At 37.3% G+C, this 16,782-nt stretch overlaps 1 protein-coding gene across 5 annotated transcripts in view; it reads left to right on the top strand.

Moving 5' to 3' along the window:
• Positions 1 to 16,782, top strand: part of ARHGEF12 (Rho guanine nucleotide exchange factor 12) — a 146,846-nt gene that overhangs the window by 81,152 nt on the left and 48,912 nt on the right. For 4 of the 5 annotated variants that reach the window (XM_077776748.1, XM_077776740.1, XM_077776730.1 and 1 more), the window contains 7 exons: positions 794 to 892; positions 1,525 to 1,574; positions 4,952 to 5,009; positions 8,182 to 8,360; positions 9,597 to 9,674; positions 9,867 to 9,986; positions 11,562 to 11,702. In XM_077776748.1, coding sequence (XP_077632874.1) covers positions 794 to 892; positions 1,525 to 1,574; positions 4,952 to 5,009; positions 8,182 to 8,360; positions 9,597 to 9,674; positions 9,867 to 9,986; positions 11,562 to 11,702 — 725 coding nt within the window. The remainder of the gene's footprint in view (positions 1 to 793; positions 893 to 1,524; positions 1,575 to 4,951; positions 5,010 to 8,181; positions 8,361 to 9,596; positions 9,675 to 9,866; positions 9,987 to 11,561; positions 11,703 to 16,782) is intronic. The other variant, XM_077776751.1, reaches the window with a different exon arrangement.

The following is a 16,782-nucleotide window of genomic DNA, read 5'->3' as shown; positions in this document are numbered from 1 at the left end:
GTGCTAATCAGGTTCTGTGGTGGGACGTCTCTGTTCCTCTGGTTGTGGCCCTCTTTCTCTCACCTTGCCTGGACTGCTTAGGTTTGCTGTTTAGCTAGAAGGAAAACAATTCTCCTCTAGGACCCAGGTGAGTGTGTGTGAAAGAAATGAAGGAACTGGCTGAGCTCACAGGTTCTTTCTTGATCTTTTCTGCTTTTTTCTCCTTTCTGTTTAGTTTTTTCTGTGAGCCAGGGTCTGTCTTCTCTTTGAACTTGTTCGTTCTCCCTTTTGGGAGAAGAGCTGCCAGTGCTCTTCTTTATATAGTCAGTTTCCTTTATGCAGTCAGTTTTCTTCTGAGTATGAGATTGGATTTCTCTAGCGTTTACCAGGGGAAGCTTCTAGTCTTATGTCCCAAAATGTTTGCTTTTCTTGGGTTTAAATACTAGTTAGAGCACCAAACACACTGCAATGGGGAGGGTTTCGTGTTATAGATAAATAGCAGAGATGTGAATGGGCTTTCCTTCTATCTCTTCTCTAATCATTCATCTTTTCCACTTTGCCATAGCTGTTTTTAATCTTGGAGCAATTCTACTCTACCTCTCCAGCGAGAAACCAATATATGTGACTATTTGTAATGTTCTTGTGTTTGTTGTGTTTATGGGGTTAGTACTCTGATATTTGATAAGGGTTCATATGCCATCTTGTGTTTCTCCAGATAGAATATAGTTCATTACAGTTCATTATTAATGTATAATAATGTCTTTTTCTCTCCATTTTCTCTTCCTTCTCTCTTTACTCTGTGGTTCTTGTGCAGGTCTTGTTCAGCGTTGTGTGATCATCCAGAAGGATGACAATGGATTTGGGCTGACGGTCAGTGGAGACAATCCAGTCTTCGTACAGTCTGTCAAAGAAGGCAAGGCATTTTTTTTTTAAAAAGTCTTGTCACTTGGGAACAGAGTAAGAACAGGAAAGCTAAATGTCTCTTGCCCAGAATAAAATAACCTCATACATTGCAGGTCATGTGGCCTGTTGTGCTAGATCAGTCTTCAATGTCATAGTTACAGGTACAAATCTACTCTAGTTGATTTTCTTTGTACTTACTGGGAAGAAAACGGTTTTAGAAATTCATATAGTTTTAGAAATGATATGGCTCCTGTTCATATTTATACATTGTCACTTTCAGAAGTTAATGGACTTTAATTTCTTTGTGGCACCAGAGATATTTTGATAAACCAGATTAAAGAAATGATTATTTACTCAAAAACATCCACTTTTCCCAGAATGACAATAATAATAAGTTCTATTACTATATTTCAAATACTTTATTTGGGTACTATAATTTGAGCTAAGTATTTTTTTAATCCTCATTTATTAGGTGATATTGAGGCTTAGAGTAAAAAACATAAAATTGACTGATTTTATGGTCACACAGTTAGTGAGTGGCAGAGCACATGCTTTTTAACCATTTGGTTTTGCTGCCTTTTTCAAGAAGACTATTAGAACATGCAAAAGAATTACATTTTGAGTAATTAATTTCTCTTACAGATGGAGCAGCCATGCGGGCTGGAGTACAGACAGGTGATCGAATCATCAAGGTAAGGAAAAGATGGAATTTATGGTAGATTAAAAAATAGCATATATTAACCATATTTTAGATTGGACATTTTAATTAGATTTTTCACTTGGATTTTTACAAAAAGCAGTGCATCATATATATATGATGTATTTATAAAAACATTTATTTTAAAATTAATATTACTCTGTACTGAAGGGCATAATAAGAGACTTGAATAAATGGGAGTCATGCATGTTCTGAGATAGGAAATTAACTCACTGTTATAAAGATCATTTCTCTCCAAATTAATCTGTTAACAAGAAATTCTCATCAAAATATACTAATATGATTGAGGAGATGTATCATTACTTGTCAAACTGATGATTCTTCCAAATGAATTTTACAGAGGGATAAGAATAGCTAAAAAAAACATGAAATGAGATGGTAGAGATTAATTCAAAGCAAGTGGCTCTAGTCTAGATATAGACCTGTCAGTCCAGAAATAGGCCTTGAATTCTGACAGGTACGAAAAGAGTGGATTGGTTAGTAATTACTCTTTTTTTAAAGTTTATTTATTTATTTTGAGAGAGAGAGAGAGGCGCAACCACAAATTAGGGAGGGGCAGAGAGAGAGAGAGACTTCCAAGCAGGCTCTGCACTATCAGCACAGAGCCTGACACTCTGCCGCAATCAAGAGTCAGACGCTTAACCAGTGGAGCCACCCAGGCGCCCCAGTTAGTAATTACTCTTGAGACAGTTGAGTAATTTGAATACTTAAAATCAAATTACTGTACAGGAAAACACACCATGAATGTATTTACAACTATCTGGAAAAAAAAATATTTTAAACTTAGTATAGAGTAGGATATCCTTGCTGGTAAAGAGCATTTTTAAGTTCCTAAGAAAAGAATAAATAAATAGTTTAATAGAAAAATAGGCAAAGAATTTTATCACTTCCTCAAAGTAATTGAAATAAATAGTATAGAGAATATGTCTCACCTCACTGATAACAAAGAAGTAGAAATTAAAATGGTGAGTGAGGGGTGCCTGGGTGGCTCAGTCTGTTGAGCATCTGACTTTGGCTCAGGTCATATCTCACAGTTTGTGAGTTCAAGCCCCACATCAGGCTCTGCACTGACAGTGTGGAGCCTACTTTGGATCCTCTGTCTCTTCTCTGTCTGTACCTCTCAGCTCATGTACATGCTCTCACTCAAAACTAAACAAACATTTAAAATAAATAAAATAAAATGGAGGGCGCCTGGGTGGCCCAGTCAGTTAAGTGTCTGACTTTGGCTCAGCTCACGGTTCGTGGGTTCGAGCCCCGCATCGGGCTTTGTGCTGAGAGGTAGCTCAGAGCATGGAGCCTGCCTCAGATTCTGTATCTCCCTGTCTCTCTGACCCTTCCCTGCTCATGCTGCTGCTCTCTCTCTCAGAAATAAATAAAAACATTTAAAAAATTTAAAAACAGGGGCGCCTGGGTGGCTTAGTTGGTTAAGCGTCCGACTTTCGCTTAGGTCATGATCTCACAGTTTGTGGGTTCGAGCCCCGCGTCGGGCTCTGTGCTGACTGCCAGCTCAGAGCCTGGAGCCTGTTTCAGTCTGTGACTCCCTCTCTCTCTGACCCTCCCGTGCTCAGTCTTTCTCTCTCCTAGAAATAAAAAAAAAAAAAAATTTAAAAACAAACAAATAAAATAAAATGGTAGGTGCAAATATATATTATTTTATTTTATTTTTTTTACAAATAGTTTATTGTCAAATTAGTTTCCACATAGGTGCAAATATATTTGGTTGTGAGGAATTTTAAAGTTTATTGATAATACTCATTTGGCATAGTTTGGGCGTTGTAAAATGGCTGCTCTCATAAGCTTGTGACTATAAATTGGATAGAATCTTTTTGGATGGAAATTTGTGAATTTGTATAAAAAATTATATACTTTTAAAAAGTATATAACCTTTGACCAGCAACTTTGCTTTTAGGAACTTAAACCTAAGTAAGTTTACAAATGTGAAGTGGTATATGTACAGGGAAATTCATTTCAGCTTTATCGTATTGAAAATTTATAAACAGGGGCGCCTGCGTGGCTCAGTCGGTTAAGTGTCCAACTTCAGCTCAGGTCATGATCTCATAGTTCGTGGGTTCGAGCCCCGCGTCGGGCTCTGTGCTGACGGCTCAGATCCTGGAGCCTCCTTCGGATTCTGTGTCTCCCTCTCTTTCTGACCCTCCCCTGCTCACGTTGTCTCTCTCTCTCTCTCTCTCTTTCTCTCTCTCTCTTTCAGAAATTTTTTAAAAAAGGGGGTGGGCACCTGGGTAGCTCATTCAGTTAAGCATCCGACTTTGGCTCAGGTCATGATCTCACGGTTTGTGAGTTCGAGCCCCGCATCAGGCTCTGTGCTGACAGCTAGCTCAGAGCCTACAACCTGTTTCAGATTCTGTCTCCCTTTCTCTGACCATCCCCTGCTCATGCTGTCTGTCTGTCTCTCTCTCAGAAATAAAAAATAAATAAATAATAAAAATTTTTAAAAAGAAATTAAAACATTAAAAAAAAATTTGTAAAAAGTCCAAATGTGCATAAATGGAGGGCTAGAGAAAGAAATTACATTTCATTTACAGCTGTTAAAAAGAATGGATTAGGTCTGTGTGTACCTATATTGAAAATATCCATAGAAGAATAAAAAAGTATTTTCAGAAAAGAAGGCAGATAAAATGTGTATGTGTCTGTGTATCTGGTGTGTGTTTGCTAAAAATAGTGTCTCAAAGATTAAATTTCTTGGTTAATAGTGATCATCACTGATGGGCATGGTTAGTATTTTACTGCTGTTTTTAACACTGATTTATTTGAACTTGTAAAAATTAGCATCATAATGCATCAACAAAAATAATGTTAGATCCATGTTTGATATTTGTATCTTAACTTGGTTGAGGCTTTGGATAACATTTCCTACAGTTAGCCTATCTGAAAATGAATTTTCATTGTAAATATTAGGCCATGATTGGAAAACTAAAAGTAAATTGAGTATTATGGAAATACTCCTTTTTTTTTATTTTTTAAAAAAATTAGTATGGTTTTGACAAATCGGTAAATTTGTAATTAAAAGCAAAGAAGGCTTTTTTGTTTGCAAGAGCCCTTTCACTATGAAGGACTTGTAAAGCCTGTTGCATGGTATGTTTTGTCATTTTTTATGGTAAATTGTAATGTCCTTTAAATCAAGGTCTTATCTTGCATTCAACTTCATTTGATTGCTGAGTATACATTATGGAATAGCAATAAAAGTGAATATTGCACCAAATGCATACATATTTCAATATAGTTCTGTGCTATGTCATATTATGATTGGTTGTACTGTGTATACTAATTCCTGAAGTGGATTTATCCATTCTTGGTGAAATGTACCTGACATACGCTTTCCATTTCTTACAGGTGAATGGTACATTGGTGACTCATTCAAACCATTTGGAAGTGGTGAAGCTAATCAAATGTAGGTGATTGTTTTTCTTAGTTTTAATTGGTTTCTGAATTCCTTAAAGTAGGGGTCAGCAAACATTTTCTGTAATAGGCCAGATATTAAATATTTTAGGATTTGTAGGCTTTATAGTCTACTAGTCCACTTTGTCGTTGTAGTACAAAAACAGCCATACATGGTATGTAAATGAGTGGGTGTGGCTGTGTTTCATTAAAACTTTAGTTTGTCAGAACAGTCTAGGCTGGATTTAGCCTCTTGCCTGGAGTTTGCTTTAACTCTGCGTTAAAGGAGAGTCTGAGGTAAAAATTCTTAGTATACTAGTAACTATCTTTGGTCCTTTGTATATGTGGTTGATTATAATATCCTTGTCATTCTTGGTAATACGGAAAGCATATATTTGAAAGAAATGCATGAGTCATCTGAGGGGGAAGAGATTAAGAATTCGGGTGGAATGACCCAGATGAACTGAAATGGAATTTAAAAATCATCTGGCACAATTATGTTTCCTCAGATAAGTAAATGATTAAATAAAATCCAGGGTAGTGATCTCTTGGAAATCTCCAGAGTTAAGAATTTAGAATCTTCTGCAGCAGACTGTTTCAGAGTAAAGTAGACTACAAATGAAGTGCCTAGGTGGCTCAGTCGGTGAGGCATCTGACTTCAGCTCAGGTCATGATCTCACGGTTCGTGTTGGGCTCTGTGCTGACAGCTCAGAGCCTGGAGCCTGCTTCACATTCTGTGTATCCCCCTCTCTCTGTCACTCCCCCACTCATACTCTTTCTCTCTCTCTCTCTCTCTCAAAAATAAACAAACATTAAAAAAAAATTTTTTTTAAGTAGACTACAAATGAGAGATAGCTGTTTATGGCCAAGCAGAAACACTACTGTTTTATTTAATCCTATTTTTTTTCATAGACTAGACATCTTTTGGATAAATTTAATAAATGGAATTCCTCCTTGGCCATCTTACTGTTTAAAGCAACCCTTGAATTCTTTTACATTTATCAGACTATGAGTGCTCTAAATGGTCACTGTGATCATAGTTGTTTTTTTTTTTTAATTTTTTTTAATGTTTTATGTATTTCTGAGAGAGAGAGACAGCATGAGTAGAAGGGAGTCAGAGAGAGAGGGAGACACAGAATCTGAAGCAGACTCCAAGCTCTGAGCTAGCTGTCAGCACAGAGCCCAATGCGGGGCTCGAACTCACAAACTATGAAATTATGACCTGAGCCGAAGTCGGATTCTTAACTGACTGAGCCACCCAGGCACCCCTGTGATCATAGTTCTTAACTTCAGTACGTTTTAAAAAGAAAGGGGACAATCAAAATTAGATCTGGATTCATGAATAAATTTGATTATTTATTTATATGATGGGAGTGTGATTTATGCATTTTTAGGTGCGATATAAATATGGCTTATGGTAAATAAATAATATGCCTAATAACTAACTATTGCAGAGTATAAACAAATGATTTCTTTAGCTGTTTAGATTATATATTTTATTCATTCCAATGTAAATTTTACTTAAAAAAATTAAATCCTAGCACTATAGCAATAGATAATTTATCCAATAATGAGAACCTAGCTAAAATCTTAAAGCATAAAACACTCAGAATATCCACAGCAGATATAAATTTGCAATGCCTCAAACCAGCGTACTATACTCATACTGGAGGTTTCCTTGTCCTACTCTGTAATGCATTTTCTAGACATAATACAAATGATTTCAAATGAAGGCAGTTGAAACATAGCTGAGGAAGGGAAGGGAAGAAATTGGAAGCTAGCGGAGGCAAGCACATGGATAAATAAATAAGACACAATAGATGACTTTCTCACATAGAGAAATACAACCTAAAAACCTTAAATATATGTACCTAAAATACCCCCAATAATAGCATTTGTGACCGATAAGCGTTAAAAAATGGTTTTTAGGGGGCGCCTGGATGGCTTAGTTGGTTAAGCGTCCGACTTTCGCTTAGGTGATGATCTCACGGTTCGTGGGTTCGAGCCCCGCGTCGGGCTCTGTGCTGCCTGCCAGCTCAGAGCCTGGAGCCTATTTCGGAGTCTGTGATTCCCTCTCTCTCTGACCCTCCCCTGCTCACGCTGTCTGTCTCTCTCTCCTAGAAATAAAACATTTTTTAAAAAAATGGTTTTTAGGACCCAGACACTGAAATAATTGACAGTGAGTTCCATGGGTGGTTAAATAGGGAGAAAAGTGTGAATACATTTAAAAGTTCTATTGAAAAGTCTAAGGAAGATTTTGTTATTCAGAGGTCGGCTATCTGGAAAAGTCCTGTGTTTGGAAAGTCTCATTTTTTCTCGATGCTAGATAACTGAGCATGTGTGGTTGATCTTTCAGGTCAGTGTTGATTTTGCTTTCTGTACTTTCTTCCTCCTGTAATATGCCTAGTGAATTTCTGCCTTGTCCACATTTTAAAATAAAAACTCATTACTTGTTTATTGTGTTTTCTTCTCCAATTTTCGTGGATGTTTTTGGTCATACTCATTTTTTAAAGTTAATTGAAAAGTGCATCATGATATTCTAGAGAAATAGTTAAACCCTGCCTAATTAGTGGCATCTTAAAATAGGATTATTCTTTAATTTTACATCTGAGAAATTAATTGAACATAACCATTAGTAGATAGTTGCTACGAACACACTCTTCTCTAAATTAAAAACAATTCTTGGGACTATAAATTTTATTTCCTTTTATTTAATATCTGACCTTTTGAATGGTAATTTGTTATCCAAAAATGGCACTGTTCTTTTAGATTTTTAGAGGAGTAATAAAAGAGAAAGGACAGGTTGGATTCTTTTTTTCTGGACCAATGGTTAGCAGATGATCAAACTTGCTCACATAACTGGATCTTTTTTTTTTTTTTTATTTCTAGGAGAGAGAGAGAGACAGCATGAGCAGGGGAGAGTCAGAGAGAAAGGGAGACACAGACTCTGAAATAGGCTCCAGGCTCTGAGCTGACAGTCAGCACAGAGCCTGATGCGGGGCTCGAACCCACGAACTGCGAGATCATGACCTGAGCGAAAGTCGGACGCTTAACCGACTAAGCCACCCAGGCGCCCCTCACATAACTGGATCTTATAGAACTGTCAAAGATGAAGTAGTAAAATTGTGTAAAAAAGTTGACAGTGTTCTTTTTCCTTCCCTCCGCTTCCTCTGCCTCTTCCAAAGCTGGTTCCTATGTAGCTCTCACTGTTCAGGGACGCCCACCTGGGTCGCCCCAGATTCCACTTGCCGATTCTGAAGTAGAGTCATCAGTCATTGGACATATGTCTCCCATCATGACATCCCCTCATTCACCTGGAGCATCTGGAAACATGGAGAGAATCACTAGTCCTGTGCTTATGGGGGTAAGAGGGGGAAAACTTCTTTATAAATGCTCAGTTTATATAATGATGCCTTTGCTTTGTATTAAGAGTTTTGAGGTGTTGAGCTGACAAATTCAAGTTCAAGATAGTAGAAAACAGCTTCCTAATATAAAAATTACATAATAATTTGAAATGATTAAAGGGTATTAGGATAGCAGATTTAATTAACAACTATTTAACACCTGCCATATACAAAACAGGAAGCCATTCACAAAAATACAATTAAGAGACCCTATGTACAAGGTCCTTAGTTATCTTAGAATATATAGTTTAAGAGGACAGAGGTTTTTTTTGTTTTTTTGGTTTTTTTTATTGTCATGTCCTCAGTGCTTAAAATATTGCTTGGCATATTCTAGGTACTTAAACCTTTGTTGTTTGAGATAGAATCAAGAGTATATGAGTAATTCTAGTACAAAGGCAGAATGCAGACATTATGAAGGGGAAAATACTAAGTTTTGTGACAATTCAAAGAGAGGAAGCACATCCAGTTGTAATAAGGAAAGGCTTTATGGAAAGCTATTGTTTGAATTGGGCCTTGAAGAATGGATATCATTTCAGTGGTGGCTGTAGGGAGGAAAGTAGCCCAGGTAAAAGAAGTAGAATAAACAGAAATAAAGAGCCAAGAAAGCACCAAGTATTGGAGTGAAGTTGCCAGGACTCTCATTTGGCTGGTGCCTGTTAGGGATTGAAGCAGTGGGAGATGAGGCTTGAAAAAAGTTAAGACTGTTTCTTTGAAAAATCACAACTAACAGGCTCGTTTACAAGTAACTGGGTAGACAGTAAGAATCTATTAAAATTTGGGGAGGGTGGCAAGAGAGTGATGGGATTGTAAAAGGATTTTAGGAGGGCTAATTAGATAAAATAGTACAGGATTGTGAAGCAAGGAGAGAAAAGTGAGGGAGCTGTCTTAATATTTCAGGCAGGAAGTATAGGAGTCGTCTGTGGGGATTGATAGTACAGTTCCAAAGGATGGAGAGTGTAAGATCTCATTCTTGTACTTAAGGCAACTTCATTTCTCCAGCTAATAATCAGTATTCAGAGTTCTCTTGAACCTAGTTTGGTAAAAGTGAAATAAAAGGGCTGATATTTCTCTGTAACCTTTTAAGTGTCATGTCTAATAGCCTGTCTTCATAACTGCTCTTTATTTTAGCTTCATTTTCCCTGTATTGGCTCTTTTTTGTTTGGTTGTTGTTGTTGTTTTTTTTATCTTTTTTCTAGGAGGAAAACAATGTGGTTCATAACCAGAAAGTAGAGATTCTGAGAAAAATGTTACAGAAAGAACAGGAACGGCTGCAGGTACTAAATTAGGAGTGGGGCTGTTTACGGGCCAGTGACAATGTGAGTGGGCATAGTTGAGTTGATGTTTGTTATGATCACAGTCAAGCAGCTTCGTAATCAATGCCATCTGCTAATTTATTAAGAATGGACTTTTTCTCTATTTCCTTGACATAAGTAATTAATTCTCAAAATATGTTTATAACTTTTCAGTTATTGCAGGAAGATTACAACCGAACACCTGCCCACAGATTGCTAAAAGAGATCCAAGAGGCCAAGAAACACATTCCTCAGCTGCAAGAGCAGTTATCCAAAGCCACAGGCTCTGCTCAGGTAGCATCGCTGTTAAAAATGCTACCCAACTTTTTGCAGGAGATTTTTCTTCTGGGAATGTGTTCGAGAGTGTTGCAGTTGCCTTTTTTAAAAGTGATTTTTTTTCTAGCCTAGGCCAACAGGATGTCCTGTGTAGCATGTTACAGAAGTACTGATGAACTAAAAGAAATGTGGGCTTCTGATTCTCTGCTTGCTCACGATAGCATGTTTCTTTGTTCTGTAATAATTTTAAAAAGAATTGAGTGCTTTTGCTTTGATGTGACAAACTACTAAAATGTACTTAGATGCATATATTTACATTTTTGAGGCTCATTCTGCCATTTTGTAACAGAATGGCAGTTATGTATTTAGGAATAGAAGATTTTATAAAATGACAGGCATTATGCTAAATGCAGAGACAAGCATTTTCTTGCTTCATTTTCACAACAAGCCTCTGAGATTAGATACTACTACTGTTCTCCCCCATTTCACATGTACACTTACAGAAATCAGAGAGATGAAATAATTTGTCTGAGGTCGTGTACCTCAAAAGCAACAGAACTGGATTTAAACCTAGTCTGATGAATTCAAAGCACTTTCATATTCTTTACAACTATATTTTTACTGGAGTTTTAAACTAGATTTAAACAGAATGTGTAACATAGGTGTAAGTTATGGAGAAGATGGTCTCATTAGAAAAATAGCTTAACCAGATTTATATTCTGTAATATTCAGGTTTGGAATATGAAAGGCTCCTTATAACTTATCTTAACGCAAAATGGACATACACCGTTTAAACCGAGTAAAAGCTCTTGATTTATTATGCTTGCTGAGCCTAAAAGTGAAAGGCACAGTTTCATAGAAAGCCACATCTTCTATGAGATCATTTAGCCTCATCTTGTTTTAAAGTCAAAAAATACATGTGGTTGAGAAAATTAGGGTCTACACTGGTGAAGTGACTTACACAAGGTCACGCAGCTGTAAGGTCTCCTGACTTCCTGGTTTGATGTACTTTTCATTACACAGTATTTTTTTTTTTTCATTACTTTCAGTCCCATTAGCTCTATGAAAGTTTGAGTATTGTGCGTCAGTAATGTTGACAGTTTTACGTTGTTGTAGTTGCTGAGCAAAGATGACATTCTTATTCTGTTCAAACAATAAAAATGTGGTTCCTGATCTAAAAGCCTGTAATAATTTATGTTACAGTATTGTGTCCCAGAATTGGCAATTAGTTGAAATTCTAAAGTGTTAGAAGGTAGTTAGCCAGAATCTATAGTGTAATAATCTTTAATAAGCAGGAAATATGAATTATACAATTTAACCAACTATTTTACCTTTTTGTCTTATTTAGAAATTTCCTTTTTTTTCAATTTTTGCTAAATTAAGATCATGTCATTTTAGAACCACAGAATTGGTAGTTACTGATGCTTTCAATTTTTAGAGGTTTAAACTTTCTTGATCACATCAAACTGGCCAGCTTTTACCAGTTTCCATATAGATTGCAGTGTGAATCAGTTTCTTTATGCAGTCAATAATGACTTGGTTTTATTGTGTTGGTGTGTGTGTGTGTGTGTGTGTGTGTTTAATCTGTTTTAGGATGGAGCTATAGTGACATCCTCCAAGTCTTTAGGTGACCCCCTGACAGCCAGTGAGCTGGAAGCAGACCCTGGTGACGGACTAGGGAGAATTGACTACGGCGGGGGAGATGCTTCTCGGCCCAGTAGTGACAGCGCAGATGTAAGTGTCCCACAGCTTCATCTTGTGTTCTTCCTTACAGCTCCTTTCCGTGTTTGATTTTAAGTTACATGAGTAAGAGAGTGTTCTCTTAGTACTTTCTTTTTATCACCACCACCTCTAACCTCTGGTATGGATGAGCAGAAATCCTCACCACCATTGTGGATGAGCTTCTAATTCCAGAGTTCACTTTTTCCTTTAGACACACATTGCCACATGTTTCTTTTGAGGAGGTGGAATTTCCCAGCAGGCCTCTTGTTTGTGGGTTGAGAAGTTAATAATGCTCGTGTTTTTTTTACTGAACCAAGAAGCCAACTGTTGATATCTTTAAGAGCATGTTAATATTCCATTTGTGGTCAGAGTGACTCAGTCTTGAATCATGGGGCACTTTGCCATTACAAAGAGGAAAAGCCTTAGTCCTGTTAGATAGACTTGAGTTAATAGCCGTTGTTTAGTAATGCTTTCTCGATTAACCCCAGAACTGCCAGATAAACATGGATATTTGTTAAGAGGATCATAAGAAAATATTTCAAGTTGAATGTGATGTAGCATCATAGTCATATGAATACTTAAAAGCTAAATTCACTGTTGCTTACTCAGCAATACTTTGTAAGAAGTATGCAATGAAGGAATAATCATTAAATTAAAAGTAGACCACCCTCTTTAAAAGTGATGAGGAAAATAGGCTAAACCAGGGTTTTGGAAACTGTGGATCATGGAGTCAGTTTAGTGGATTGGGGCTAGCATTAAAACAGAAAGAATAGAATAGGATATAATGCTTTAAAAAATGTAGATGAGGTAAGTATTCTTGTGACTTTTGTTATATACACAGGTACGTGTGTGTGTGTGTGTGTGTGTGTGTTTGTATGTTGGTTGACAATGTAAAAATTTTTTAAAAAATTTTTAACGATGATTTTTTGAGAGACATAAAGAGGCAGAGCATGAGCAGGGGAGGGGCAGAGACAGGGAGACACAGAATCTGAAGCAGGCTCTAGGCTCTGAGCTGCCACCACAGAGCCCTGCGCAGGGCTTGAACCCACGAACTGCGAGATTATGACCCGAGCCAAAGTGAGCCACCCAGGCATCCCAACAATGAAAACTTCTTATTGAAGGTTGTGTTAAAAAAAAAAAAAAATTGAAAGCCACCAGTTAAAATCATCATTCAGACCACCTTTTGAGGCTTATGCCCAATGACTCAGTACTTAATTCAGGGAAAATTTGAGGATTTTTGTTTTGTTTTGTTTTGTTTTGTTTTGGAAAAACAGTGCTAGCTGTCTTATGATTGGTAGATAGGCTAAAGGTTTTAATGAAAAATTTCAGTTTTGACTCAAGAAAAAAATATTTATTAGGCATACACACCATATACTGTAATGAGTGTTTTACATTCCTTATTTTAGTTAATTCTCAAAACAGCCTTATGAGGTAATACTATTGTTACCATAATTTTACAAAAGAAAAACTGTTACAGAAGTTAACAAAGGGAGTTAATTAATTTGCTAGCTTATCCAGATAGTATGTGATCTGCCTGTATCTAGCTCTAAAGCACCATTATCTGAAATATAAACAAAAGCACTGAGGAGTAAAAATGCATAACTTTTTAGGAGAGCAGTGAAAATTTTACTGGTATTTGGGGCGATGGGTGGAGTGGCTAGAGTTTATCTTAGAAACAGAGGCTTAAGTTCAGGTGGTAGAAGGCTTCAAGTTCTAGCAGTACTGTTTTTTAGGGGGGTCCTGTTCACATTCTCCTTTTATTTATTTTTTTAAATGTTTTATTTATTTCTAGGAGAGAGAGAGAGAGACAGCGTGAGCAGGGGAGGGTCAGAGAGAGAGGGAGTCACAGACTGAAACAGGCTCCAGGCTCTGAGCCGGCAGTCAGCACAGAGCCTGACGCGGGGCTCGAACCCATGAACCGCGAGATCAGACCTAAGCGAAAGTCGGACACTTAACCGACTAAGCCACCTGGGCACCCCCACATTCTTCTTTTAGATTTACTGCTGCTTCTCTGTTTTCAAGGCTCATCTCTACCATTAGAGAGTTTCTTGAGAGGACAGGGACAGCCTTATTTGTTTCTGTGTATCCAAATTCTTGTAGATCCTACAATATGAACCAGGAATTCAGAACAAATGGCACAAAAGAAAACTGAATTTTATCTGGTATTTAGAGGAATGTTACAATAAAATATGTGAGTTAGAAATATAACTTTATGGGGGCACCTGAGTGGCTAAGTCAGTTGAGCATCTGACTCTTGATTTTGGCTCAGGTCATGGTCTTAATAGTCATGCGATCGAGCCCCACATCAGGCTCGGTGCTGAGTGTAGAGCCTGCTTAAGATTATCTCACTCCCCCCACCCCCAACTCCCCCTAAAAATTTAAAGAATAAAGAAATATAACTTGTGAAACACAGAGTGAATTGGCAGGTGTAGAAATAAACATTCCAGTGACTTGAGACTATTTGAGATATACTTGGTGTTTAATAAGTATTTGTTGTTTTTTTTTTACTTTTTAAAAGTGTTTTGTTAGTGAGAGAGCACACATGAGTAGGGGAGAGACAGAGAGAGAGGGAGACACAGAATCTGAAGTAGGCTCCAGGCTCTGAGCTGTCAGCACAGACCCCGATGCAGGGCTCCAACCCACGAACCCTGAGATCATGACCTGAGCCGAAATCAGACACTTAACTGACTGAGCCACCCAGGTGCCCCTATAAGTATTTGAATGAACAACAGAATGAATGAGAGTTTGGGCTTTATCTTGCTTGCATTGGAGAGGCACTATCAGAAACATGTCAGTGTGGAAATGAATTGAAATAAAGAGGGAGATCAGTAAGGAAAGAAAACCGCTTGGCTTAATAGGACTTTAGCAAATGTGTGCTGAATGGCTAATAAATGGTTACCATTTATTAACTACCTACTTTGTGTCCACAGTCATGCATACAGTACAGATACTCTCTTAAACTCTCATCATAATATTAAAGAAGCAATATCACTATTTTATAGATGAAGAAATTAAAGCCAGGTAAATAAATGGGTGTTGTGGAAATCCAGGTGAGAGAGAATACAGTGCAGACAGTTTAAGGATATTTATTTACTTGAACACATAACTAGTTTAATTCCTACAAGGTCTGTTCGAAGCTTACGATGTGCTGTGTTTAGCATATGGATTTCCATGTCTGTTTCATTTGTACTGAATTAAGACCACAGGAACCAATGGGTCTTACTGTCTTTTGAATCACTGCTTTTAATTTTTCCCCACTTTCTGCTCACTTTTATAAAATAATATTCTTGTAATGTTTGTGATACCACTGTTATTGTAAAATTTCCTGCGTATGATCCTCTCAGAGAAGGCTGTGAAGAATACCCATGGGCCCAGTTCTCACCACAGAAGCAAGTACATCACAAATCCTCATCTAAAATGTGGAGCATGTCTGATTTTTGTGAATTTGTGGCTGATATTTTTAAAAACTTACTTTGGAAACTTTTAAACCTATTCAAAACTAGAGGCTGACATAACGATCCCTTTTATGTACCTGATCACCCAGCCCCAGAAGTCATCCACAGTTGCTCAGACATGTTTTGTCTGTATCCCCCATTCTTCACACCCTCCAAATACTGGGGTATTTTCAAGTAAATCCATGTCATTATTTCATCAATATATGTCTTTAAGAGAAAAGAGGACTCTTTCAAAAATACAGGTGTAATAACATTATCAAATCAAATTTCTAAGTATGCAGTTTGATTACCCTAATTGTGTCATAATGATCTTTCTGCTGTTGGTTTATCTGAGTCAGGATCTGGTCAAGGTTTGCAGCCTTTGGTTCATAAGTCTCTTAATTTGTTATGTCCTCTTTTTTTTTTTCTTGCTGTTCTTTTGTGACAGAAACTGGGTCATGTGCCCAGGAAAACAACCCACATTTTAATTGTATTTTCATGGTGTTGTTTAACATGTTCATCTCTCTGTATTTCCTGAAAGCTGCTAGTGAGATCTAGAATCTTGATCAGATTAAGACCTGTTGTTTGGCAAGAACAATTCATGGGTGGGACTGTGTATATCCTGTTACATCACATCAGGAGATGAATGTCTGGTTGTCTTTCTCTAACTGTAAGTTTGTTGAAAGTGTGTGGATGATGTCAGTATGGTTCCTTCATAGTCAAGTTTTCCATGAAGCTTTTATGTAATGTTTTCACCAGTCACTGATCAAAATGCCTGTATCCATTATTTAATTAGTGGTTTCAAAAGGATGGTATTATAATTCTGTCATTCTTTCTGTACTTATTAGATGGAATTATTTTAAAAGAAGAATTTTCTCTTACTAGCTTTTAGGTTACCCTAAAATATAGCCGATACGGGAAATGCAGGATAAATATTTGATTCTTATCCCTTTATGTACCTGTTTCCAGAGGAATTGGTACCCTAACAAAAGCTAAAGGTCACCAGTGTGGAACGTGTCTGTGTGTGTGTGCACACACACATGAGTGCAATATTTTGAATTCGTAGATTTTAACATACTTGCTTATTGTGTTGTAGTTCATTGTGGTCATTATTTCTTTCTGTTGCGTGTCCCTCTTTGGGGCAGTGGGAGCTCCCTCTAGTTGTCTTCTGTGTTCTTTTAATACAACCCCCCCCCCATAATTTTGATAACAACAAGTTATTAACAGCACTTTCTGAAGTGACAAGATTATTCTGTCTGTATCTTTTATATCTCTTGTCCAAAACCCAGAGTCATCCATTTCTCCAAGGTGGGGCTTATATTTGAAACTACCATTTTTATCTTGTGCTGTCTCAGCATATGTATAGATAGCATGCATTTTCCCTGTTGGCATTCACACAAAAATCTCCTGCACCAAATTTTCAGCTGCTCTGAAGAATGGCCCCCTTGCTGTGGGCGCTCCTCACTCTCCAGAACTGAATCCCACACGCCCTCTTCTTTGTGCTTCGTATTAGGTTGTCCCAAACATACCCTGTGAGTTTTAGAAGAATCTACACGTCACTTTCACACGATACTCAGGAAAAGACAGAAGCTTAATCTCATTCCCATAAATAGGCCAAAATGCTTTTAACTTGAATAGAAAGAAATAGTTGGGGGCAG

Source organism: Crocuta crocuta, unplaced genomic scaffold (genome assembly GCF_008692635.1).
Source record: "Crocuta crocuta isolate KB4526 unplaced genomic scaffold, BGI_CrCroc_1.0 scaffold271, whole genome shotgun sequence".
NCBI classification, from domain to species: domain Eukaryota; kingdom Metazoa; phylum Chordata; class Mammalia; order Carnivora; family Hyaenidae; genus Crocuta; species Crocuta crocuta.
Note: the sequence above shows the minus strand (reverse complement) of the source record. Positions and strands in the feature narration are given on the sequence as shown.